Below are 27,906 nucleotides of genomic sequence, written 5' to 3' on the forward strand. Positions count from 1 at the left end.
ACGTTTTCCTGTCTTGTTTTCAAAAGTAAAAGCAGTAACTTTACCTGAACAAAGGAGTCTTCCTCTTTACAACCACTTGAATCTTCCTGTATCAATAGAGGCCCATTTTTCTCACATCCTTCCTGGCTGATTAGTGTGTGGGCATAGTTGGGCTGGGGAAAGATCAAGTGGCTCTTCCTGGAGTCTGCTGTGAGAGAGACCTCATGGGAGTAGGTCTGCAGGAAAGCTTGTACCCCATCAATGCCCATGAAGTGTGAGGGTGGCACACTTGACAATCCTCCCCTGGCAGGCTTCAGCAATCTTGACTTATGCCAGCGCCACAGCCTGAACACCAGCAGTGCAATAACAAAGGTGAAGAAGATGCAAGAAACAGCAGCCACTGCCACGACCAGGTAGAGGGTAAGGCCCGAGGCATCATCATTGTGTGGAGGATCAAGTCTGCTCAAGTCAGCCAGGATGTCAGGGATGCTATTGGCCACAGCCACGGTGAGTGTGACAGTGGCTGAGAGAGGAGGCTGGCCATGGTCCTGCACAGCCACTACAAGGCTCTGCTTGAGTGCATCTCTGTCAAGCAGGGCTCTCGCTGTGCGCACCTCACCTGTGTGTAGTCCCACTGAGAAAAGCCCTGGCTCACTGGCCTTGAGTAGGCGGTAGGACAGCCAGGCGTTTTGTCCTGAATCTTTGTCAACAGCCACCACCTTGGTCACCAGGTATCCAGGCTCTGCAGAGCGAGGCGTCAGCTCCACACCAGTGGAACCATCAGTTGGTAGAGTGGGGTACAAGATCTCAGGAGTATTGTCATTCTGGTCCAGCACAAACAGGCTAAGTGACACGTTGCTGCTGAGTGGAGGATTCCCACTGTCCCTGGCTGTCACTAGTAGCTGCAGGTCTCGAAACTGCTCATAATCGAAAGAACGCAGCGCATACAAGACACCAGTGTTGGAGTTGATGGAGACATATGAAGACAGAGGTGCCCCCTGGATGGTGTCCTCTGCCAGCGAGTAGACTACTTGGGCATTCTCCTGACTGTCAGGGTCAAGTGCACTCACGGAGAAAATGGAGATGCCTCTGGGGTTGTTCTCAGGGACATACACAGAGTAGGATGGGCGGGAGAAAATAGGTGGATTGTCATTAATGTCTGCCACATTTAAAGAGATGATCTTTTCTGTAGACAGAGATGGTGCTCCTTTGTCTGTGGCTACCACAGTGATGTTGTAGAATGATACCTTTTCTCGGTCTAGAACTGTATTTGTTACTATTCGATAATAATTGTCCACGGATTCTTCCAATTCAAATGGGAGACTTCCTGAAATGGAGCATGTTACCAAGCCATTCAGTTCAGAGTCTTTATCATACACTTGAAAAAGAGCAATCACCGTTCCTGGGGGTGCGTTTTCAGCAATTGTTCTGCTCCCCGATGTCACCACCACTTCTGGTACATTATCATTCACATCCAGGACGGTTATGAAGACTTTTGCTCTGTCTTGAAGACCTGACTGATCCCGGGCTTCAACATCCAGCTCATAGAAGTTCGAATCCTCATAGTCAAGAGTTGCAGAAGTTGAAATTTCACCAGTTAAAACATCCAAACAGAAAATCTGTGAGATTTTTTCTGTGATCTTCACAAAAGAATATGTTATTTCTGCGTGGACCCCTTCATCCTGGTCTGTGGCATTTACTGATAACACTGGTGTGCCCACTGGCAGATTTTCAGGAACACTCACACGGTAGACAGTCTGAGTAAACGCTGGAGCGTTGTCATTCACATCTAGGACAGTTACCAGAATGCGTGCCACGCCTGTGCGGACAGGGTCACCACCATCCATTGCGGTAAGGACCAGGTTGTGAACGGCTTCTTCCTCCCTGTCCAGGGTGTGCTCCAATACCAGTTCTGGGTACTTGAGCCCATGGGCTTGGCTTTGCACATCCACTGAGAAGTGGCTATTACTGCTGAGCTTGAAGCTCTGAAGAGAGTTCATTCCCACGTCAGGGTCATTGACCCCCATTAGTAGAAAACGAGATGATGGAGCTGCATTTTCGAGAATTTTCACTTCCCAGTCTTCCTTTAGGAATCGTGGTGCGTTGTCATTAATGTCCACTATTTCCACTTCCACGGGATAAAGACTCAGCTTATCCTCCACGAGGATGTTGAAAGTCACGAGACACCGCGCGCTCTGGGCGCAGAGCTCCTCGCGGTCGATCCTGCCCGCGGTCACCAGGCCGCCGCTCCGCGGGCTCAGGGAGAAGAGCTGCGACCTACCTCTGGAGACGATGCGGACTCCGCGCTCCGCCAGCTCCCCGGGTTGGAGCCTTAGGTCCTTGGCGATGTTGCCCACAAAGGAACCTTTCTCTAGCTCCTCAGGAATCGAGTAGCGGATGTGCCCAGCCTCAGCCCCCCACATCCTCGGTAGGAGAGCGAGGAGCAGCAGCAGCAGCTGGCCGGGCGCTCTGCGCCGCGGAGCCGCCATGACTTGCCTGGGGTGGCTGATGGGAAGCGCGGGTCCGCACCAGCTCGTGGTCCTCCGCGTTAGAGGACGAGGTCTTCACATGAACAGACACCACTTGCGAACCATCTCGGCTCAGAATTTCTGCATAACACTGGTAGCTGATCTGTTTAGTGGCAGGAGGATATAATTCGTTCCCAGGGATTTTCTTGCCCGGGTTAGGGAACAGCGACACTTAGAGACCTAACTTAATACTGCACTTGTTCTGTGAAACAGATTCAAAGGATTTTCTGTTAAATTTGCAGAGATGACATTCTTCTTCTTCTTTTTTTTTTTAACGTCTCCTCCCAAAAGCGTGAAACATTTAGAAGATTCAAAATATTTGTTTCAAGTAATTTTAAATTTTCCTTGGAATTTTCCACTTATTTTCGTGGAAACATCTCTTCGAATCTTGGAGGACAGAAGGGATTCTACACTTCTCTGTAAATCTTGAATTATCACACCCCACCAACACTTGCATTTGCCAGTCTTCAATAAGGACACTGACAATACAAACAGCTTGAACTAATCCACGACAGCACTTACTACAAGAAGTGTTAGTTTAGGATATGACTGTGTTTTTATTAACATATAAGCAACTGCTTTGACATGGGCTACATTTGTGCATCCATTTCTGTGTGGGGTGTGGTATATGTAGTTGTGTGATATGTGATGCATGTATGCGCGTGTGTGTGCAGATGTGCACACCCCACGAGTGTTTTTCCAGGGAAGAACATTGAGTGCCCTTGTCTTATTGCTCATCTGCGTATTTCTTTGAGATTACATTTGTGTATACTTAAAAAATGCAGAGGAAGTGAAAAATATATTGGCTACATAAACAGATTTTAATATTATTATTGTATTGTGCATATATATTTGATATTGTACTGAAAGTACGTGGATCACTTAATTGTGTACAATTGTGTTTAATTCAAGAACTAATACTTTTTTTTTTTTTTTTGCAAAGAAGGATATAACTGAGTCATACAGTGTTTGTGTAGCATGCCCATGGTCTTGGGTTCAATCTTGAGCAGCACAAAGAAAGTAGGTAATAATATCTCTTAATGAGGGCTGGAGGCATGGCTTAACAGTTAAGGTATTTGCCTGCAAAGCCAAAGGACCCAGGTTCGATTCCCCAGGACCCACATTAGCCAGATGCACAAGGCGGCACATGTGTCTGGAGTTCCTTTGTGGAGGCTGAAGGCCCTGGCATGCCCATTCATATTCTCTCTCTCTCTCTCCCCCTCTTTCTCTGTCAAAAAATTAATGAATAAAATAAAATATTTAAAGTATAAAAATATCTCTTAATGACAATGTGATGACTATATATTTAAAATGCTTTATGTTGCTTTAAGATTAATAGAAATTTCAAGATCATCACAAAGAGACTTTCAATGGAAGAGCAATTGCAACACAGATAAGCTTACAAAAATTTTTCCTATTCCGTTTTCTATGCCCAAAGAATAGCACTATGAAATCGGGCATATATTTCTTCTCCAAATTGATGAATTGAAGCCTAACTATTGTTATGAATGAAAGATTTAAGGAAACTTACTGTTTTCAAGTTAGCTGAATTAGAAGTCATGTTTGTACTGTCACTACTGCTATTTTCAAGCTAGATGCTTGATCAGGTAGCAGTCATGTGGTGGAACATTTTTGAGCTTTGTCCTGAGAAATTTAAACTCAGTGTCTGAAGGATGTGAGGCAATACATACATTGTAGGAAAAAAGTAAGGTCCCTTCACTGTAGTTGGAAAGAACCTCTTTTTTTTTTAAAAAAAAAATTGGTGGTTTTCATTTATTTATTTAAGAGCTACAGAGAGAGAAAGAAGCAGATAGGGAGAGAGAGAATGGACGCGGCAGGGCCTCCAGCCACTGCAAACGAACTCCAGACACGTGCGCCCCTTTTGCATCTGACTAATGTGGGTCTTGGGGATTCAAACCTCGAACCGGGGTCCTTAGGCTTCACAGGCAAGCACTTAACTGCTAAGCCATCTCTCCAGCCCTGGAGAGAACCTCTTAAACAGACTTGGAAACGAGACCAAGCTCAAAACAATGGTGGGGCTGCATAGGTCAGAGAATCAAGGAAATAGAATCATAGCAAGAAGAAAGAGCATTGAGATCAATGCCAAGGCCACCATCAAGTAAAGCTACAGGTTGGCCTGGATGTCAGAGGACACTGGATGATCACAAAGTCCAGAAACACCTCTTTCAAGCTAATTGAAAGTTTAGGTAAAGTGTGGCCGTGGCTAAGCTCCATCTTTCTCTGTGACCAGAAGTCATGGTTCTGTGTGCCTGTTGTCCAAGGCAGTGCAACCCTCACTTGAGCGCAGTCCTAGGCTGAGAAGACTAGGATCTCTGGCTGCTGCACCAGGCACTGTGTCCAGACCCCATGTCTACCACTACCACTTTGATGAAAAGGCTTTGTGGTACATGATACAATGTCCACAAGTATTGAGACACTGGACCCCAGCATGGTACAGCACTCATGGTGAGCTGTCACTGAGGTCACCCACCAGCATGCACATGCTCATGCTGATGCTGAGTGCCAGTAAGCCCTGATCTCAGGTCTTCAGTATCAGCTGGGAGGAGCATAGCTGCTCATGGTTGAAGATACGAAGTGTGAACACCACCTCATTCTGTGAAATCATGGACATGTAGGGAAATGACCTTGACTCTATGCTACTGACCAAAATGGAGTAGGATATAATGGAGTAGGATATAATGGCCAAAGTTTCAGATCTGGAGGGCTAACATCATTAATGGAGGCTCCAGGAAGGTTGTTCTTAGCTATGTGGACCATGTAGGAGGCCTGGTGGATTGTTGCCATTGATACCAGTGAAGTACAGGGTGAAGTTTGTTGGAAGAGAGGGTAGATTGCCTTTTTCAGTGGTTGTGATAATGACAATAGTGTGAGATCTGGTCCCTGTTCATGGCTACATTTGTTACTAACCTACCTATGTGCTTTATATCTTGAGCTATTTTAAACAGGAAATTTTATTTTCTAAGTCTTTTTAAAAAAATATTTTTGTCCATTTTTTATTTATTTATTTGAGAGCGATAGACACAGAGAGAAAGACAGATAGAGGGAGAGAGAGAGAATGGGTGTGCCAGGGCCTCCGGCCACTGCAAACGAACTCCAGGTGCGTGCGCCCCCTTGTGCATCTGGCTAACGTGGGACCTGGGGAACCGAGCCTCAAACCGGGGCCCTTAGGCTTCACAGGCAAGCCCTTAACCACTAAGCCATCTCTCCAGCCCTTTTTCTAAGTCTTTTGTATGTGAGTTCATGTATGTGAGTATAGGTGCACACATACCATAGCTGTGGAGGTCAGAGCACAACTTTGGGTGTTGGTCCTCACCTTCCACCTTGTTTAAGGCAGCATCTTCCATTGTTCATTGCTGTGTGTGACAGGTTAGTTGGCCTGTGAGCATCAGGGATTCCCTTATCTCTGCCTTCCATCTTGCTGTAGGAGTGCTGATGCATCCAGCTTTTACAAGGGTTCCAGGGGTCTGAACTTTGGTCCTCATGCTTTATCCATTGAACTCTATTTCTAGTCCTGAAATTTCATTTTATTTGGCACAGGGTTTCCTCATTTGAACCAGAATCTACAACCAGATCATGTATTTCAAGCAATAGCATTCCAAGATGAGTACCTTATCGTGTATGTCAGGATTCAGATGGCAACGTAATCTCTGGGACATTGTTGTTTTCACCCCAAGATATGTATTTGTACTTTACAATGTGCAGTGTGACTTCCATCATCTTTTGCTTAGCTCCCTTATGAATCCTTTTCTTCATCTCTTCAAAGTTCAATCCTTCACCTGTGGTGAGTTACTCTTTTTGTATTTTTATTTTTATTTCTTTTGGTTTTTCGAGGTGGGTCCCACTCTAGCTCAGGCTGACCTGGAATTCACTATGGAGTCTCAGGGTGGCCTCGAACTCATGGCAATCCTCCTACCTCTGCCTCCTGAGTGCTGGGATTAAAGGCATGCACCACCACGCCTGGCTTGAGTTACTCTTTTTTATGGTCAGTTTGAACAGTTGTTTCTGGCTTTACCAAGATCAATGAAGGAGTATGATCTTTGCATTGATGGCTTCATCTGTGTCTGTGGCCATCACTGGAGGTGCTGAAGACAGGTTTTCAGAAACACTCACCTTATGTAAGCCCAGGGTGAACATTGAGGGGTATTATTTACATTGGCAATGATTATGATGATCTGAGTGGTGCAGCTTCTGGATGGCTCACCCTCATCCACAGCCATGAGGACTATGTATGGCAGGATCCTTTCTTGGGACACTTTCAATATCAGTTCTGAGCAACTACTGCCATATTGATTCCCTTTTTGAGTCAAAGAGACATGCAGATCTGGGCTGAGGTAGTACTGGTGCACGGATAGGCATCTTCACCAGAATCTTGTGCAGATGCCAGGATGAAGGTGGCTCCTGTCTGCTGATTTCCAGCTCACTGATATTTTTGCTAAAGATTGGTGGTTTGTAGTTGATATCTCTGATCATCCATTATATGATAAAAGTTTAAAGGCTTTTCAGAAAACATTTCAAAATCTAGATTTCAAGTCAATATATAGCCACAATCTGCTTTCTTCCATGTGGTTATCACAAGTACATTCCCATTTTTAATGACCATAGTAAAGATTTTGTCCTATCTGCACCAACCCACAATTTCTGAGTAGGCAACTCTCATATGCCCAGCCTCTGATCCTTGGCAAGATTTCCCACCAGCAAGCTTTGGATTATTTCTTTAGGAATAACACAGTAAACCTGATATGAGAGAATCAAGATAGCAAAAGAGAAAAGCCATTTGAAACTGCTCTGCCAAGCCCCTTGTTTCCAAGAGGTATACTCTTCTATCACTCTCTCTGTCTCCACCTCCAATTAGCATGGAGATTACAGGCATGCGTGGCAATGTCCTATGGGTGCTAAGGCATTAACTCAAGTTCTCATGCTTGCATCACAAACACTCTTACCTACTGAGACCACTTTCCAGTCCCCCGTCTAAGTAAGCGTTTCATTTTAAAATATTCTATTTATTTGCAAAAAGAGAAAGCTTGTGTGTGTGAGAGAGACAGAGAGAGCAAGGGGGGAATGGGAGCACCAAGGCCTTTACCAGTGTAAATGAACTCTACATGTTGGATGTGGTGATGCCTTTGATCCCAGCACTTGAGAGGCAGAGGTAGGAGGATCCCTGAGAGTTTGATGCCACCCTGAGAATTCCAGGTCAGCCTGAGCTAAGGTGAGACCCTACCTTGGAGACCAAACCAAACCAAACCAAACCAAACAAACAAACAAGCAAAAAACCAAACAGAACAGAACTCCAGATGCATGCACCACTCTGTGCATGTAGCATTACATGGGCATAGGGGAATCAAACCTGAGCCAGCAAGCTTTGCAGGTATGCTCCTTTAACCACCGGATCATCACTCAAGCCCCATCTATGCTCACCAACAAACATACCAATTTCTACATTTCTGACAGGCATCTTAGAGTTTTAGTTACATTTCCAAACTAGAAAACTCTTCATCAGAAAATATCTTTGGACTATATTTTATTATTTGGAAACTTGATAAGTGTGCAGGAACACAATCTAACTTTATTATTATTTTATTTATGGGGGGGGGAGAGGGAGAGCGCCAGGGCCCACTGTGAACGAACTCCAGATGCCTGTGAACCCTTGTTTTCATGTGCAACACTGCGTACTTGCATCATTTTGCATCTGGCTATGTGGGAGCTGGAAATTTGAACACGTGTTCTTATGCTTTGCAGGCAAGTGCCTTAACCACTAAATCATCTCTCCAACCCAAAATCTAACTCTATAACACAAACACATTACAGCACTGTAAATTGTTCACTGTGTCCATGACTCTAGATAGCCATACATTTCTATACTAACCTGAAAAAAAATCACTGAAACAAGACTTCCAAAATATGCACACAAAGGGCCTCTCCACAACTGAATGACTATTTTGATTTGTTACAAGAAAGTTATATTTTCAGAACACATAAAACTAAAGGTTTAAATATTATAAGGGTGTATACAGTTAATATGCTGACAGAGTAGGGAACAAGCATGAAATAAAATGTATTACTAGTTCATAGAGATCTAAAGATATTTTTCCATTGCAAAAAATGTCATCTCAGGATTATCTATTGGGACCTCTCCTGTTCTACAAAAGTTTTGACTTTTTTCCTCCTCTTAAGCTCTATAACAAAGATTTTGCTCTGCTTGACTTTCAAACTTTTCCTGACCTTTAATTCTTTAATTGACACGCAGAAAAAAAATGTTCTCTCAGAGTACATCTCCACATATATAACTTTGCTTTAAAAATAATGGGAAGGCATGTTTTCATACAGAAGTGAATGACAGCATTCATCCCACAGATTCTTCTGCCACTTGTTGGTTACATTAGTGATTCAAGAGTCTTCACATTTTATATTGAAACCATAAGTATATAGTGTGTGTATATATATACATATATATACATTTACATATGTATATATAATCTGGATGTTTAACTAAACAAAAATCAAAATCAAATATTCTTAGATTTCTAGGTGAATCAATAAACATTTCATGTATCCAAAATAACAGCCTATAATTCTAGTACTAATATCCTACTTTGTAAAATATCCATAGACTGAAAAAAGATATGACGCTCCAAATGTAATTCAAAAGAAAAGCATCAATTATGAAACAAAATCAAGCTAATCTCCAACACAGAAAACAATGACTCACTATGTAATTATTTTGACTGTAACAAAAAATGGATTGTGAAAACAAATGAAGAAAATGCTCCAGTCATTCTTACTGAAAGAGGAAACTAACCTGGGCAACTCCGGGCTCTTCATTGCTTGCATTCGTCTTATCAGATATCAGAAGAGGTTCACTTTTTTCACAGCTCTCTTCACTAATGAGCCTGTCAGCATAGTTGGGCTGTGGGAAGATCAGATGGCTCTTTCGGGAGTCTGTGGTGAGGGAGACCTCATGGGAATAGGTCTGCAGGAAAGCTTGTACTCCATCCATGCCCACAAAATGAGAGGTGGGCATGCTGGCTAACCTGCCTGCTGAAGTCTGAAGCAGGCGTGACATGTGCCAGCGCCTCAGCCTGAGGGCCAACAGCACAATAACGAAGCCCAGGAAGACACAGGAAACCACTGCCACTGCTACCACCAGGTAGAGGGTAAGGTCTGAATCATGGGGACCTGTAGGGGTGTTGATGCTACCTAAGTCAGTCAGGACATCAGGGATGCTGTCTGCTACAGCCACAGTGAGCGTGACGGTGGCGGAGAGAGGGGGCTGGCCGTGGTCCTGCACAGCCACCACCAGGCTCTGCTTGAGGGCATCTCGGTCCAGCAGGGCCCGCGCCGTGCGCACCTCGCCTGTGTGCAGCCCCACGGAGAAGAGCCCTGGCTCGCTGGCCTTGAGCAGGCGGTAGGACAGCCAGGCATTCTGTCCGGAGTCTCTGTCCACCGCCACTACCTTGGTTATTAGGTATCCAGGCTCTGCAGAGCGAGGTGCCAGCTCCACCCCAGTGGAGCCATCAGTGGGGAAGGTGGGGTACAGGATCTCAGGAATGTTGTCATTCTGGTCCAGTATAAACAAGCTCAGTGACACGTTACTGCTGAGTGGAGGATTCCCACTGTCCCTGGCTGTCACCAGCAGCTGCAGGTCTCTCAAGTGCTCATAGTCAAAGGATTGCAGCGCATACAGGATGCCAGTATCGGAGTTAATGGAGACATAGGAGGACAAAGGAGTTCCCTGAAGTGTATATTCAGCCAGGAAGTAAGTTACTCGAGCGTTGTCACCACTGTCGGTGTCATTCGCTGTCACAGAGAAGATGGAGACACCCCTGGGATTGTTTTCTGGGATGGAGGTGGAGTAGGCAGGCCGAGAGAAGGCAGGTGGGTTGTCATTTATGTCTGCTACTTCCAGGAAGATGTGCTTTTCTGTAGACAGTGGAGGGGTTCCACCATCAACAACGGTTATTGTGATATTATAATCTGAAGTCTCTTCTCTGTCCAATGCCCTCGTTGTTAATAGGTGATAATAATTATCGAATGACTTTTCCAGTTTGAAAGGCAAGCTCCTGGGAATAGAACACGAAATCTCTCCATTCTCTCCAGAGTCACCGTCGTGTACGCTGAAGAGTGCAATTATGGTTCCAGGAAGACAGTCTTCAGAGACGGACCCGGTGAGCGAGGTGAGGGTCACTTCTGGGGCATTATCATTCACATCCTGCACTGTGACCAACACCTTAGCGCTGGCAAGAAGGGCGCCTCCATCCTGAGCTACCACTTCCATGAGGTAGAATCTAGATTCTTCATAATCCAGTGATCGGAGAGTTGAGATTTCCCCCAGATTGGAATCGAGTTGGAAAGTCTCTGAAACTTTGTCTTCTTCATTACGAAAAGAGTAGGTCAGTTTCGCGTTGATTCCCTCGTCTGCATCGGTGGCGGTCAGCGTGAGCAGGCGAGTGCCCACAGGTGTGTTCTCTGGGATGCTCACTCTGTATTCGGTTTGGCTGAACTGTGGCGCGTTATCGTTGGCGTCGAGGACAGTCACGCGGATGTGCGTGGTGCCCGAGAGTACCGGGTCCCCGCCGTCTAGAGCTGTGAGCAGGAGGTCGTGAGCAGAGTCCTTCTCACGATCCAGGGGCTGTTCCAACACCAGCTCTGGGTACTTTTGACCGTCAGACCCGCTCTTCACGTCCAGAGAGAAGTGGAGATTGGAGCTGAGCTGGTAACTTTGGAGGGAGTTCACGCCCACATCCGCGTCGCGCGCGAAGGGCAGCACTAACCGCGTTCCCGGGGCAGCATTTTCATTAATTTTCACTTTTAACTCTTCATCCCGGAACCGCGGGGAGTTATCATTAATGTCAATGATTTCCACGTCTACTCCATAAATTTTCATTTTATTCTCCACCAAGACATTGAAGTTGACGGTGCACCGCGCGCTCTGGGCGCAGAGCTCCTCGCGGTCGATCCTGCCCGCGGTCACCAGGCCGCCGCTCCGCGGGTTCAAAGAGAAAAGCTGCGACCTACCTCTGGAGACGATGCGGACTCCGCGCTCGGCCAGCTCGCGGGGCTGCAGCCCCAGGTCCTTGGAGATGTTCCCCACGAAGGACCCTTTGTTGGTCTCCTCCTGCACCGAGTAGTGGATCTGCCCCCTTCCTGGCTCGCAGAGCGTCTCCAGGAGCAGAAAGAACACCAGCACGTTTTCCCAGCCCAAAAGCCTCAGTGGATCCGACATGGCCTTGTCTTCCTTCGGTTTTCTCTCAGTCCTGGTTTGGTCTGCTGTTTTTATTTCTCTAAGGCTGATGGAAGCATTTTTCTTAGCTGAGGGGCTTTCTCCGCAGCAGCTTGTCTGATCTCGGTTTAGTATTGAAGGAGCAGAGAATTGTTTGCTTCTATGACAGCGCCTTTCCCACTTTGGTGAACAGCGACGCCCAGAGTCCGAACCAGTTACTACATCAACTCTATTTTTATTTCCTATGAGTTTGGGTTTAGCTATGTTTTTATTTTAGCTGTATACTTCGTGTATTGTTGTGTAGCAGTGTTTATATTTAATACTTAATTCTGAAATAGCGAAATACTTTCACAAACCTGAGATAAGTAGTTAGATGCGTTTTTACTTCCTTAGAATTTTTTTTTCTTTTTGGTGTGTGCTATTGAGCCTATGCCCTGAACTTACCCACATGGAACCTGTTTAATCAAAGTATTGAAACTCTCACCATTGTTGGCTTCAAAATTCCATTGTTATTAGGGTGAAAATGTGCTTACATATAATCACAAGGAATCAAACCTAGCTCTCAAGGTATCCTTGCACAATGGCCTATGACTTATGAAAATTATCTCAACTGTCACATGCAGAAAAGTAACTATCTTTGTACTTGTAAAACTTGTGTAACATTTCTAGGCTTATAATCTAACACTATACCAACCTCAGCATCTTAGACTGAAAGTTAGAGTTGAATTAATATTAATATTTATATTTCCCTTATACTATATTCAAATTTTTGCAGTTAGACATTTGACAGAGATAGGTTCTTGGTGACAATCAGTATAGTGAAGGTTGAATATGGCTTCATTTTATCATTCATGCAGGAATGAATGAATGAGCAGTAGTGAAGGGCTTGTTTGTTTGGGGGCAGACATTTAAGGTTATCACTTTCATAGGAAAACAAACAGAAACCTCATGGCTGAACACAATGGACATTTCAGAGTCCCTCCCGTGAGACAAGAAATTTTTACCTAATAACCCCTGGATTGGAAAAGCTTCTAAATTATATCTATAGATTTAAAATTCAAGGCTCAATTGGTAGAATGTTTACCTTGCAAGCAAGAGGTACTGTGTTTGATCTCAGCACCATGAATATATAATGAACAAATAAAATCCCAAACCATAGCATTTTAGGTATTTTTTTTGTAAAAAATAATTACATATATGCCAGGCATGGTGGAGCATGCCTTTGGTCCCAGAACTCAGGAGGTAGAGGGAGGAGGATCACTGTGAGTTCAAGGCCACTCTGAGACTACAGAGTAAATTCCAGGTCAGCCTAAGTCAGAGTGAGACCCTACCTCATAAAACCAACAGGAAAAAAGAAAAAAAAATACATAGGTTGCAAACTTTTCCTCAATGAACATTTTTCTCAGAAGCAATTAATTAATATGCCTGAAAATAATTCCACATATTTAAAAAATCTATACCTCATAACACATACTTCAGAGTTCATACCCTGCTTATCCTTTAAAAACTTATCTGGAACCCAAGACACACAGAATGAAAACCTGTCAAAGTGCAGATTGGCAAGCCAGTGGAACAGTACCCCACTCATGCTCTGTTGTTCCCAAGTCATGACACTGGGTACAGCACTTCTTTTCCTGCACATTTCCCACAAACTAGAAAGAAGACGGCTCTAAAGCACGGAGCCTAACAGGAAGTAAAACTAAACTTCAGAAATAAAGACTTTAAAAATGAAAACAAGTAACTAAGATCCGACAGTGAAAAATTTTCAGATGAAGGAATGTCAATATGAGGAAGGAAAAGAAGTATCTTGGGTTGGAGAGATGGTTTACTGGTTAAAGCACTTGTGTGCTGAGCTCAAAGACCTAGGATCGATTCTCGAGGACCCACATAAAGCCAGATGTGCAAGGTGGCACATGTATCTGGAAATCATTTGCAGCATCTGGAGGCTCTGGTGTGCCCATTCTCTCTCTTTAAAATAAATAAAAATAAAACATAAAAAACCTCATGTGGTAAACACTTGTACTTATCAACAATCCTCACACTTCAGATAGAAGGCTCATGTTTAAGATTTGGTTAAGAAAGCTAATTAGAATATTGTTCAAATCTGATTCACAAGACAACGAAATATACAATGATAGCCCTTGCTGCTCCACGTATAGAATTTATCAAGAAACATTGAAACACCAAGCTAAAAATTAATTAAATTGAAGCTCACCTTTGAAATAGAACCTGAGGCAAACGGGGACCCAGTATCTCCAAGATCTGTACTCGGTACCCAAGAGGTATCGTCACAGAGGAGGTCCTGAGAGGGAGCTACTTCTGGAGCCACATTGAGAAAATTAAACTCTGTCTTAGCTGATTGTGAGGCAATGCACACATTGTAGGAATAAGGCAACGTACCCTCACCGTAATTGGGAAGAACCCCAGGTACAGAGTTAGAACTGAGTCCAGACTGCAAGCAGCCCCAGGCACCGGAAGTGGAGTATCGCAGGCGCAGGGCAATGGCCAGAATCACAGCCAGGAGGAAGAGCACTGAGATCAAGGCCAAGGCCACCACCAGGTAGAACTGCAGCTCCTCCTGCGGGTCAGGGGACACAGGATGGTCACTGAGGTCGGGCAGTGCCTCCTGCAGGCTGTCGGCGAAGACGAGCAGCAGCGTGGCGGTGGCCGAGAGGGCCGGCTGTCCACCATCTCGCACCGCGACCAAGAGGCGCTGGCGGGCCGCGTCCTTGTCGCCCAAGGCGCGCGCTGTGCGGACCTCGCCGGTGCGCAGCCCCAGGCTGAAGAGCCCGGGGTCGCTGGCCTGCAGCACGTGGTAGGACAGCCAGGCGTTGTGTCCCGAGTCGGCGTCCACCGCCACCACCTTGGTGACCAGGTAGCCGGGCTCGGCGGCGCGCGGCACCGTGTCGAAGAGCGCGGAGCCGTCGGGCCCCAGCGCGGGGTACAGCACCCGCGGGGCGTTGTCGTTGCGGTCGCCCACCAGCACGCGCAGGCTCACGTTGGCGCTGAGCGCGGGCGAGCCCTGGTCCCGCGCCCGCAGCGTCAGCTCGAAGGAGCGCAGCTGCTCGTGGTCGAAGGCGCGCTGCGCGAACACCGCCCCGCTGTCGGGGTTCACCGACACGTAGGACGACAGCATCCTGGGCTCCAGGTCGCTGCCTATGATGGAGTAGACCACCTGCCCGTTGGGTCCCAAGTCCGGGTCAGAGGCGCTCACTTGAGCGATGGAGGCTCCAGGCGGGTTGTTCTCAGGCACGTGCACCACGTAGGAGGCCTGATGGAAAACTGGAGCGTTGTCGTTGACGTCGCTGATGTGCAGGGCGATGACTGTGCTGGAGGACAGAGGCGGCTTACCCCTGTCCATGGCGGTGATGGTGACATTGTACTCTGGAACCTCCTCCCGGTCTAGCGCTCGGTCTGTTACTAGTTTGTAATAATTCTTAGCGGAAGATTTCAATATAAACCCTGCATTTCCCAAGACGTGGCAGTAAATTTCTCCATTTTCTCCAGAGTCTCTGTCCCTCGTTTTTATTAGGGCGATCACTGTTCCTGGCGGCGAATCTTCCGGTAGAGGACTAAATACTGAAGTCACAATGATCTCGGGAGCACAGTCGTTAACATCGAGGATCTCCACTTGGATATTGCAGTGTGATGATAGGTCTCCAGGATCTTTGGCTTCTACATTCAGAGAGTAACTTTTAGCAGTTTCAAAATCCAAATTATCTTTTGTTGTGATTTCTCCTTTTCTTTTATCTATGTTGAAAAAATGTTCCAGTTGTTCATCCACATTGTGAAAAGAGTAGGTGATCTCCGCGTTGATGCCCTCATCCTGATCAGTGGCAGTCACTTGAAGCACCGTGAACCCCGGGGGCACATCTTCTCTCAGAGTGATCCTGTACACACCCTGGCTGAACACTGGAGGATTATCATTGGCATCAGTGACCTGAATTCTGACCTGGGCAGTGCCACTTAGAGGAGGGTCCCCCCCATCCACAGCTGTGAGGACCAACTGGTGAAAAGGACGTTCCTCTCTGTCCAGAGAATGTTTCAGTATCAACTCGGGATGTTTATGCCCATCTGGAGTCTCTTTCTCTGTGACATCAAAGTACTCATTGTCATTGAGATAGTATTTTTGTAGGGAATTCGGACCAGCATCTGAATCAAGGGCTGGATCCAATGGAAATGTTTTGCCTGGTTTGGTAGATTCTCCAATTTTTAACTCCATCTTACTCTGTTTGAATAGGGGTGTGTTGTCATTTATATCCTGGAGAATTACTGCTACGTGGAAAATATTCAACGGTTTTTCAGCAACGGCATCGAACTCTAGAATACACAGCGGCTGCTTCCCGCAAATCTGCTCTCGGTCTATTCTGTCACCTACAAGTAAGTTCCCATTTTCTGGGTTTACAGTAAAATAGTCTTTCTCTGCACTAACCCGCAGTTTCCGGGTCGGCAAGTCCTGGACACGGAGGCCCAGGTCCTTGGCGAGGTTTCCTACCACCGAGTTCTTGGCCAGCTCCTCAGGGATGGAGTAGCGGATCTGGTCCGGGAAAGCCCCGCGGAACAAAGACAGCAGGAAGGGCGACAGTACCTGCAGCCACAGGGCCCTGCTGCCCGCGGCGCTGCGCCGCATCCTCGACTCCCGCCGCCGCGGCTCTGCTCTTTGCAGGTGGGAGGAATAAGCCCTCGGTGGACGGCGGAATCCGGCTAGGGCCACTTTCCCTGCTTTTGTTCGCTGGGTCCAGATTTGTACTAGCCTCTTCCGTGTGCTTGCTTTGAGCAGGAAGTTACCCTTTGATTCTCCAGGGATAGGGTCTTTCTCGTCTTTTGACCTACAGCGACGCCCAGAGGTTTTCTCAGGAAATTGCACCAATAGCTTACAAACATTTGAGTTTTTTTTCTTTAAATTTGTGCAGTGTTTGTTTTTAAATAGGTAACACATTGAAATTGTACCAAATTCAAAAGCGGAGCATGGTTGAGATCCTCACTGTCATCCCTTCTTGTGTTACATATTTCTTCCAGCAGGAAAGAGTTCTATATATCGTGTGTATTTTGGATGGTGCAGATTTTAAAATATTGTCCTTTTTTACTCAAATGTAAACATACAATGGTTTTCTTCACCTTGATTCTTTCACAACCACATATTTCCAGTGCAGGGGACCATTCTCTGGGCTTACAGTAAAATATTTCATTTCATAACAGTACATTACGAGGTTCTCAATTATTTCTTACAGTTATGTAGTAGTTCACCCTGTGACTATACACTAACTTGCTTATTTTTATTATTTTCTTAAAGAAATCCAGTCCCCATTAAAAAACGTATTTTTCCGTGTGATATTTTGTTATATCTTCTTTACTGCTCTCCAATGCATTAAGACATGTACCATAATGATGCTGGAATATATTGTCTTATAAAATATTTCACTTATTTGTGTGTGAGAGAGAGAGAAAGTGAGAGAGAGGGAGAGAGATCAAACTCCACTTTGTGTATCTGCCTTTATGTAGGTACTAGAGAATTGAACCCTGGCCAGCAGTCTTTGCAAGCAAATGTCTCTAACCATCGAACTGTTTCCACTGCCTTATATTATTACCACTATCTGAATGTGTTTGACTCCATTTTAGGTCAATTGAACATTTCCAAGTTATATTTCATCTTAGTATTCAGATATGACCCCTCGTTGAATATACTTATTTCCTCTTTTCCCAAGTCAACTACTTGCAACATATCTCATTTCTATATACTCTGTGCACTGCACAATTCTCATGAATTCAAAGCTATATAAAACAACTGTCCTTAAATAAGATGAGCTATATTTCAGTATTTGTTTTTTTTAAATTTTTTGTTTATTATTTATTTATTTGAGAGTGACAGACAGAGAAAGAGGGAGAGAGAGAGAGAGAGAATGGGCATGACAGGGCTTTCAGCCACTGCAAATGAACTCCAGATGCGTGCGCCCCCTTATACATCTGGCTAACGTGGGTCCTGGGGAATCAAGCCTTGAACTAGGGTCCTTAGGCTTTACAGGCAAGTGCTTAACTCTAAACCATCTCTCCAACCCCCCCTTTTTTTGAGGTAGGGTTTCACTCTAGCTCAAGTTGACCTGGAATTCACTATGTAGTATCAGGGTGGTCTTGAACTCATGGTGATCCTCCTACCTCTATCTCCCAAGTTCTGGGGCTAAAGGTGTGCACCACAACACATGGCTATATTTTACTATAAGTTCCAATGATCAAAAATTACTAATTTCTGTAAAGCCATTCATTAATTTTGAATTAAATCACAGAATTATGTGATGGCACAAGAAACAAAAACATTGAACAGTCCTTACAACCAAAGTACTTTATCCCATATCAGATATCCCAGGGCCACACAGTGACAAAACAGTCTGAGAATAATATGCAAGAATATTGATGGACAGGGATGAAGCTAATTTACTAAGTACGATGAATCATATCAGTACAGAATCCAAGTTACTCAGGTATTGTAAGAAGCTTATCTGATGAAAGACTGAAAGATTTTAACAAGTTAAGCTTTACTTAATAAGGTAGGACTTGAGCCAGGCATGGTGGTGCATGCCTTTAATCCCAGCACTTGGGAGGCAGAGGAAGGAGGGTGGCCACAAGTTCAAGGCCACCCTGAAAATACAGAGAAAATTCCAGGTCAGCCTGGGCTAGAGTGAGACCCTACCTCGAAGGTAAAACTCGATAGTGATGCATAATAAGCAATTTAGAAATTATAAAATAAAATTGCTCTTATAATCACACACACACACACACACACACACACACACACACACATTCAAGGTAGGGTCTCACTCTAGTCCAGGCTAACTTGGAACTCATTCTGTAGTCTCAGGCTACACAGTGATCATTTTCTTACCTTTGCCTCCCAAATGCTGGGATAAAAGGTGTGCAGCACCACGCCCTGCACTATTTTTGGCAATAACAAAAGTGCACTAAAGGTGGCACACTGTTACTACAAATGCACATCTTATTAGCAACAACAAAATATTTGGGCTGCATGTGGTGGCACACACCAGCACTTGGGAGGCTGTGGCAGGACTATGAAGTTGAGGCTATCCTGAGTGAGCTACACAGTGAGTTAAAGGCCATGTTGGGCTACATAGCTAGACCTTGCCTCAAAAAATATGTGCAATATCCCACTGAGAAAATATCCCACACATGGCAAATATATTCTTTCAGAAATGTACATAGAAAAATAATATTTATTTTTTATTTTTTTAAAGATTTTTATTGATTTATTTGAGAGTGACAGAGAGAGAAAGAGGCAGATAGAGAGTGAGAGAGAGAATGGGCGCGCCAGGGCTACCAGCCACTGCAAAGGAACTCCAGATGCGTGCGCCCCCTTGTGCATCTGGCTAACATGGGTCCTGGGGAATCGAGCCTCAAACCGGGGTCCTTAGGCTTCACAGGCAAGCGCTTAACCACTACGCCATCTCTCCAGCCCGAAAAATAATATTTAAATGTGATGTCAGGCATGGTGGTGCATGCTCTTGATCCCAGCACTTGGGAGGCTGAGGAAGGAGAACTGCTGTGAATATAAGGACAACCTGAGACTACATAGTGAATTCCAGGTCAGCCTGGGCTAGAACGAGACTCTACCTCAAAAGAAAAAAAAAAAAGTGAGTGATTTAGATGGATAAAATGAAGTTTCTACTGAAATCCTAACTGAAGACTACAAAGATAAGTAATTAGCAAGTAGAGTTGGATATAATGTAGAGGGATTGCCCAGCATGCCCAAGACTATGGCAAAAATGGAAAGAATTTAATAACTTTTTGTGTAGTGAATATTAATCATTGTTGTCTCTTCCTTTTAAAGCAATGTAATATTAATAACGAAGTGTTTTTATTGATGTTGCACACACAACTGGAGGCATTTACAAAACTCTGTGCCTAAGTTTAGTATGGCAAGATGCATTATATAATTGACTCACCTGAAAAAGACTGGCATCTCCTTTTGTTTCAAGTAAATCTTGAGATACCAGTAGAGGCTCACTTTTCCCACAGCTCTCCTGGCTGATGAGTGTGTCCGCATAGTTGGGCTGTGGAAAGATCAGGTGGCTCTTCCCAGAGTCTGCTGTGAGGGAGACCTCATGAGAATAGGTCTGCAGGAACGCATGCACCCCATCCACGCCCACAAACTGTGAAGCAGGCATGCCAGCCAACCCGTTACTTGCAGTGCGAAGTAGGCGAGTCGTGTGCCAGTGCCGCAGCCTGAGTGCCAATAGCATAATGACAAAGGCCAGGAAGACACAGGAGACCACAGCCACAGCAACCACGAGGTAGAGAGTGAGGTCTGAATCCTCAGAGTCAGCAGGAGTGTTAATACTGCCCAGATCTGCCAAGATATCTGGGATGTTGTCTGACACAGCAATTGTGAGTGTGACTGTGGTGGAGAGAGGAGGCTGGCCATGGTCCTGCACAGCCACTACAAGGCTCTGCTTGAGTGCATCTCTGTCAAGCAGGGCTCTCGCTGTGCGCACCTCACCTGTGTGTAGTCCCACTGAGAAGAGCCCTGGCTCACTGGCCTTGAGTAGGCGGTAGGACAGCCAGGCGTTTTGTCCTGAATCTTTGTCAACAGCCACCACCTTGGTCACCAGGTATCCAGGCTCTGCAGAGCGAGGTGTCAGCTCCACACCAGTAGAACCATCAGTCGGTAGAGTGGGGTACAAGATCTCAGGAGTATTGTCATTCTGGTCCAGCACAAACAGGCTAAGTGACACGTTGCTGCTGAGTGGGGGATTCCCACTGTCCCTGGCTGTCACCAGTAGCTGCAAGTCTTGGAACTGCTCATAATCAAAAGAGCGCAGTGCATATAGGACACCAGTGTTGGGGTTGATGGAGACATATGAAGACAGAGGTGCCCCCTGGATGGTGTCCTCTGCCAGGGAGTAGACTACTTGGGCATTCTCACCACTATCAGTGTCCTGGGCTGTCATGGTTAAGATAGACGCTCCTCTGGGGTTGTTTTCTGGAATGTAGGCAGAGTAGGAGGCATGAGTGAAGGTGGGCGGGTTGTCATTGATGTCCACCACCTTCAGTGAGAGATAAATCTCTGTAGACAGTGGTGGCGTTCCCTGGTCAGTGGCAGTCACCGTGATGTTATATTCTGAGACTTCTTCTCTGTCCAGGGTTCTGTGTATTAGCAACTGGTAATAATTCCCATAGGTCTTTTCAAGCCTGAAGGGCAGACTCTCTGGAATAGAACAAGTGACAAGGCCATTTTCTCCAGAGTCACTGTCATGCACATTGAAAAGTGCAACTACTGACCCTGGAGGAGAAGTTTCTTGGATTGAACTGGTGAAAGAAGTAATGGTGATTTCTGGAGCATTGTCATTTACATCCAGAACTGTCACCAGAACCTTACTTCTGGCTCGCAGACCTGGCCCATCATGACCTTCTACATCAATGTCATAGAATCCTGAGTCCTCATAATCCAAATCCCCCAACACTGTTATGTCCCCACTCAGGGAATTCAACTGGAATAGCTGAGATATTTTGTCTCTTTCGTTCCGGAAAGAATAAGTCACTTCTCCATTGGCTCCTTCATCTGGATCAGTGGCTTTTATGGTGAGTATCCGGCTGCCCACGGGCAAATTCTCCTTAACGTTGACATGGTACTGTGGTTGGCTGAATACAGGAGCGTTGTCATTGGTGTCCACAATTGTTATGAGAATCCTGGCAGTACCAGAGCGAACTGGGTCGCCCCCGTCGAAGGCGGTTAGAACCAGGTGGTGAACCGACTCTTCCTCCCGATCTAAGGCGCGCTCCAGCACCAGCTCCGGGTATTTAATCCCATCTGCCCCACTCTGCACATCCAGAGAGAAGTGATCATTCGCGCTGAGCTGGTAACCCTGCAGAGAATTCACTCCTACATCCGGATCAAAAGCTTCAGGAAGAGGGAATCTTGTTCCAGGATCTTCGCTTTCCGCGACTTTTATTTCCCTACGCTCTGTCCCAAAGCTGGGACTATTATCATTAACATCGATTATCTCCACTTCTATTCCAAGAATCTTCACCTTATCCTCTAGGAGGATCTCCAGGTTTGCTACACACCGTGGAGATCTGTCACAGAGCTCTTCCCTGTCGATCCTGCCCGCCGTCACCAAGCTGCCGCTTCGCGGGTTCAGAGCAAAGAGCTGGGTCTTACCTCTGGGGACGATGCGGACTCCGCGCTCCGCCAGCTTCCCCGGCTCCAGCCCCAGGTCCTGGGCGAGGTTGCCCACTGCAGAGCCCTCTTCCAGCTCCTCGGGCACGGAATAGCGGATCTGCTGGGCCCGGGAGTTCCCCAGGCCTCCCAGGAGGATGCAGACCCACAGCAGCCCGGAAGGAGCCGCCGCCATTACACCCGCCGCCGAAAGTCCCCGGCTCGGGTGTTCAATCTGTCAAGGCCCCAGGAGCCCTGCAATCTTTGGGTTCCAAGATAATGTGCTTTCACCGTGGGATGCTGGCGTTCCTGGGGTGTCCAGGATGAAGGTCTCCCAAACTCCCAGAACCAATGCTTTGCGCTGCGGAAATCTTGTGCGTTTTAAATCTCCGGTTTTCTTTACCCCCTGAGTGGTGAACAGCGACACTCAGAGCCCTAAAGTGGCATTGCAACTTAATCTTGATTGGCGCTGTCAACACACCTCTTTCCTAACCCCAGTGCTCCAAAGGAGAAGAAAAATAAATTTCCTGTTGTTTAATTTTCAATAAATGTACAGGGATGTGCCAAAGCTCCCAGTAAGATACACTAGGATACTTTCTCAGAGAAATTATATGGTGATTTTGGGGAAAAGAATGTCTTCTACCCACTTTTAGTTGTTGCATTGTTCACCCCGTAGTCCATTTTCAGAGTGCTGTATGGTGTGAAGAGCACATGCATTCCTCCTAGGAACAGGAGAGGACTTGGACAGCGTGGGAAAGAAAAGAATGAAAAGACAGTTGTCTTGGACCTTAGTGGTCCAGCTCTAGTCCCAATCTATGAAGAAACAACTTTCCTCATTGGAGTTCACTTTTGTAAGCTGAGGTAACTTTTCAATTTGTGAGAAGACACCGGCTGCTCAAGAGATCATCTTACCCATGTGTAAATGGCTTTGGGAAAAATAATTCTAGACTTAGTAAAAAATATGCTCACTCATTTTGTAAGTAGGAGATTCTAGGTCACATGCTATGGTCATGATTATCATATCCACAGTGCACCCTCAAACTTCAGAACAGAAACTTTCATAGATTAGGCACTCAGCATTTTTTCAGTGTTTAATGAGTTAATTACCAATGCAAATGCAGATACTTAATATACAAATAAATATTCAAATAAACACTAGCAGAAATACAGAAAAGTTAAGCTAATGCACTTTAAAAATATTTTTATTTTCATTTATTTATTTGTGAGACAGAAAAAATGTGTGTGTGTGAGAGAGAGAAAGGGCAAGAGAGAGAGAGAGAGAGAGAATACGTATATGTCAGGGTCTCCATTCAGCCACAGCAAATGAACTACAGATGCACACACCACGTTGGGCATCTGGCTTATGTGGGTCCTGGGAAAAATATTTTTATTTTCATTTATTTATTTGTGAGACAGAAAAAATGTGTGTGTGTGAGAGAGAGAAAGGGCAAGAGAGAGAGAGAGAGAGAGAATACGTATATGTCAGGGTCTCCATTCAGCCACAGCAAATGAACTACAGATGCACACACCACGTTGGGCATCTGGCTTATGTGGGTCCTGGGAATTGGATTGAGATTCCTTGGCTTTGCAGGCAAACACCTTAACCACTCTCCAGCCCAAGAAGCTTATGCACTTTTTTTTTTTTTTTTTTTGAGGTAGGGTTTCACTCCAGCTCAGGCTGACCTGGAATTCACTGTGTAGTTTCAGGGTGGCCTCAAACTCATGGCGGTTGTCCTGCCTCTGCCTCCCAAGTGCTGGGATTAAAGGCATATGCCACCACACCCGGCTTAATGCACTTTTAAGAACAGATGTTTTAGTGATTTTTTTTTCATACAAGACACACTCAATAATCTTATTTTATCATTATCAATGCCATTATTTTTTAATGTTTATCTTTGATTTTAAAAATCCAGTAGAAGGAAATACTTTAATAAATACATTGTTTGATAGCTTTCTTGAGTAATTTGAGAAATTTTTAAATGTCACCACCTCATTAAATTATTCACCACTTAACAATTCCCATATGGAAATGATTAAGATGAATTTTGTACTGTATTAATTATGCAAAATCTTAAAATCATTGGACTTTAAGAAAGTTTTCTTCACAACCCTTAGAAGACTCACTAGTTGCTGGGGAGTAGATTAAAATGAAGTGCTTTGGAAATAACTTTGGCAGTATGCATAAAAATCAAAATGCTTGTAAATTTAACTAACTTCACAGAAATTTCTACTAAGGAAATATACAAAATGCTTAATAAATAAAAGTTCATCACATTCCCTATCATAATGGTAATAAAGCAGAAGGAGCACAAAATAAATGACTAAAGAATGAGTAAGAAACATAGGAAATATCCGTGAGTAAAATTATGTGTGGGAATAAAAGTGATCCAAAGTTAGAGATTCAAATGTAAAAATGCAATCTTTGCTTTCTGTGTTAAGTGCTAAGAGGCCAAATCATTGACAGGCTATGTTAAATAAACATGTTGCAGTAAAAAAAAAAAATAGTTGAACAAAGTAGAAATGTAACTGTTGAATATGAACATAAACTTTATCTTGGACAGAAAAAAAATATCAACACACCTACAAAGAGTTGTAAGATTAGCCGAGAAAGTAGCTGGGGAGGTGGCTCAGTGGACAAAGGGCTTGCTATCCGCAAGTTCGGATCCCAAACACCCATGCAAAAAAAATCGCAGTACTTAATCCTGGCACATCTACAGGGAGAATGGAGGCAGAGACAAGAGAATTTCTTAGAAGTTCTTTGCCCAGCTAGCCTGGAAAATGCAACAGCGAGAGACCTTGGCTTGAACAAGGTGGAGGCAAACATGGATGCCCAACACTGTCCTCTGACTTTCGTGTGAACACCTGTACTCATACACATGAACATGCACTCACAGACATGCACACATGCACCGGAAAGTGATTCCTTGGAGAGAAACAGTCTCATGTATCAACTAAGAAAGAACATTGGTATTACCAAGGGGGTTGACACCCAGGAAACAGCCTTACTAGTGCCAACCATATGGAGATACCCACAGTAACTACTAAATTATAATTATGTAATTTTGAAGAAGACAGGACAATCGAGGAGTCAGTATTTTTGTTGTTGTTGTTTGTTTGCTTTTTGGAGGTAAAGTCTCTCTCTAGCCCAGGAATTCACTATGTAGTCTCAAGGCTAGCCTCTTCCTCACAATGGTCCTCATATGAAGAGTCAGTCTTTGCCAATACAATACACTCTTCTCCTACTAGAACCATGAGAAATGACCAAAGTTCATTTATGCACAAACCAGATACAAATGCAATAAGTGAAATTTAGATTTGGAGAAACTTACCTGAGGAGCAAAAGAAGGGTCGTAAGAGATTTTGAGATCTTCATTATTGCCACAGACGACCACAGAAGGATCATCACACAGGAGGTCCTGAGGGGGCGCCACCTCTGGTGTCACATTGAGAAAATTAAACCCTGTCGTTGTAGAATGTGAGGCAACACATAGATTGTAGGTGTAGGGCAAAGTCCCCTCGTTGTAGTTAGAGGGAACCACAGGGTGAGACTTTGAGCTGAGACCAGACTGCAAGCAGCCCCAGGCACCGGAAGTGGAGTGTCGCAGGCGCAGGGCAATGGCCAGAATCACAGCCAGGAGGAAGAGCACTGAGATCAAGGCCAAGGCCACCACCAGGTAGAACTGCAGCTCCTCCTGAGGGTCAGGGGACACAGGATGGTCACTGAGGTCGGGCAGTGCCTCCTGCAGGCTGTCGGCGAAGACGAGCAGCAGCGTGGCGGTGGCCGAGAGGGCCGGCTGTCCACCATCGCGCACCGCGACCAAGAGGCGCTGGCGGGCCGCGTCCTTGTCGCCCAAGGCGCGCGCTGTGCGGACCTCGCCCGTGCGCAGCCCCAGGCTGAAGAGCCCGGGGTCGCTGGCCTGCAGCACGTGGTAGGACAGCCAGGCGTTGTGTCCCGAGTCGGCGTCCACCGCCACCACCTTGGTGACCAGGTAGCCGGGCTCGGCGGCGCGCGGCACCGTGTCGAAGAGCGCGGAGCCGTCGGGCCCCAGCGCGGGGTACAGCACCCGCGGGGCGTTGTCGTTGCGGTCGCCCACCAGCACGCGCAGGCTCACGTTGGCGCTGAGCGCGGGCGAGCCCTGGTCCCGCGCCCGCAGCGTCAGCTCGAAGGAGCGCAGCTGCTCGTGGTCGAAGGCGCGCTGCGCGAACACCGCCCCGCTGTCGGGGTTCACGGACACGTAGGACGACAGCATCCTGGGCTCCAGGTCGCTGCCTATGATGGAGTAGACCACCTGCCCGTTGGGTCCCAAGTCCGGGTCAGAGGCGCTCACTTGAGCGATGGAGGCTCCAGGCGGGTTGTTCTCAGGCACGTGCACCACGTAGGAGGCCTGATGGAAAACCGGTGCATTGTCATTCACATCAGCGATGTGCACAGTGACAGGTTTCCTAGAGGAAAGTGGTGGCTTCCCTTGGTCGGTGGCTGTGATGGTGACGTTGTACTCTGAGGCCTCCTCTCGGTTTAGGGCCCTGTCAATCAGCAGCTTGTAATAATTCTTGGAGGTGGACTGTAACCTGAAAGGAACTTCTTCCTGAATATGGCATGCCACCAGTCCATTTTGTCCAGAATCCTTGTCTTGAACTTTAATGAGGGCTATTACAGTTCCAAGGTCTGAGTCCTCTGGAATTTGGTTAGAAAAAGACATGAATGTCACCTCTGGGGCATTGTCATTCTCATCCATAATTTCAATCTGAACATTACAGTGAGCTGTGTGCACCCCTCCATCCTTGGCCTCTACACCCAGCACATATTGGTTCCTTTTTTCGAAATCCAAAGTGCCATTGGTTGTGATATCACCAGTATTTGGGTTGAGACTGAACTGGGGGGTAGTGCTTGCGGGTGCATTGAGGAAGGCATAGGTGATCTCGGAGTTGACGCCGTCATCCTGGTCTGTGGCCACCACTTGCAACACGAAGGTTCCCAGGGGCGCGTTTTCTCGGAGGCTAACTTTGTATGTGTCCTGGCTGAACACTGGTGCATTGTCGTTGGCGTCCGTGACTTTGATCCAGATCTGGGCGGTGCTGCTTAGAGGCGGGGTCCCGCCATCAACGGCGGTCAGCGTTAAGCGGTGGGAGCTCTGATGCTCCCTGTCCAGAGGCGTTTCCAACTGGAGTTCTGGGTATTTACTTCCATCAGGACTTTCCTTTGTTGACAGCGAGAAGTGTGGGTTGGGGTTGATGGTATATTTCTTCAGTGAGTTACTTTCTACATCTGCATCCTGTGCAGAATCCAGAGAAAATTTTACTCCTGGTAAAGCTGACTCAGAGATCTCTAATTCGATGTCTTTTGCAAGGAAATGTGGTGCATTATCATTGATATCTTGGATTGCAACAATTACGTGGAAGATGTTCATTGGGTTTTCAGTGAATGATTCAAATTCCAGTGCACACTCAGGTTTACTCCCACAAATGTTCTCTCTATCTATCCTGCCGTTCACCAGCAAATCTCCACTCTCCACACTAACGTTAAAATAATCCTCTGCACTAACTCGCAGTTTTCGGGCTGGCAACTCCTGGACGTTGAGTCCCAGATCCCTGGCGAGGTTTCCCACCCGGGAGCCCTTGGCCAGCTCCTCCGGAATGGAGTAGCGTATGGGCTGGGAGATGGCTCCGCACAACAAAGACAGCAGGAAGGGAAACAGTACCTGCGTTTTCATCCTTGGATTCCTGTAGTGCTGCCCTGCAATTCTTGAACTTTCCACAAAGCTTCTTGCAAGGTTTCTCAGGGATTTTCAAGAACCAGCGCCCTAGACTTTTGTGATCTGAAGGGAGGACACGTTCGTGAGCGCTTACGGGTGCCCAGGGGTGTTCTCGCCCGTGCCGGAAAAAGCAGGAAAGTACTCCCAGGATTCTGCAGGCTTGAGACACTCTCTCTTCTCTTTGGTCAACAGCGGCGCTTAGAGGTTGCCTTGCAAAACTGCGCATTGCCCAGATACCCTTAA

At 46.0% G+C, this 27,906-nt stretch overlaps 2 protein-coding genes across 8 annotated transcripts in view; both read right to left on the minus strand.

Moving 5' to 3' along the window:
• LOC101593421 (protocadherin gamma-C5) overlaps window positions 1-27,906 on the minus strand; it is a 233,811-nt gene that overhangs the window by 170,752 nt on the left and 35,153 nt on the right. The window contains exon 1 of one of the 7 annotated variants that reach the window (XM_045132584.1): window positions 19,698-22,249. The exons of 3 other annotated variants lie outside the window; for them this stretch is intronic. In XM_045132584.1, the coding sequence (XP_044988519.1) occupies window positions 19,698-22,106 (2,409 nt within the window). In that variant the 5' untranslated portion in view covers window positions 22,107-22,249. Of the gene's footprint in view, window positions 1-44; window positions 2,615-9,324; window positions 11,888-13,960; window positions 16,476-19,697; window positions 22,250-27,906 lie in introns of those variants that run through there. 3 more of the 7 variants (XM_045132582.1, XM_045132574.1, XM_045132573.1) reach the window with 3 other exon arrangements.
• On the minus strand, window positions 22,149-27,775 carry LOC101602145 (protocadherin gamma-B1). Its single transcript, XM_012950187.2, has 2 exons — window positions 25,195-27,775; window positions 22,149-22,316 (listed from the first exon to the last, which is right to left on the minus strand). Exons 1-2 carry the CDS (start codon window positions 27,619-27,621, stop codon window positions 22,149-22,151), a joined length of 2,595 nt encoding a protein of 864 aa, XP_012805641.2. The 5' UTR covers window positions 27,622-27,775.

The sequence above is a fragment of the Jaculus jaculus genome, chromosome 13 (genome assembly GCF_020740685.1).
Source record: "Jaculus jaculus isolate mJacJac1 chromosome 13, mJacJac1.mat.Y.cur, whole genome shotgun sequence".
Classification (NCBI taxonomy): Eukaryota; Metazoa; Chordata; class Mammalia; order Rodentia; family Dipodidae; genus Jaculus; species Jaculus jaculus.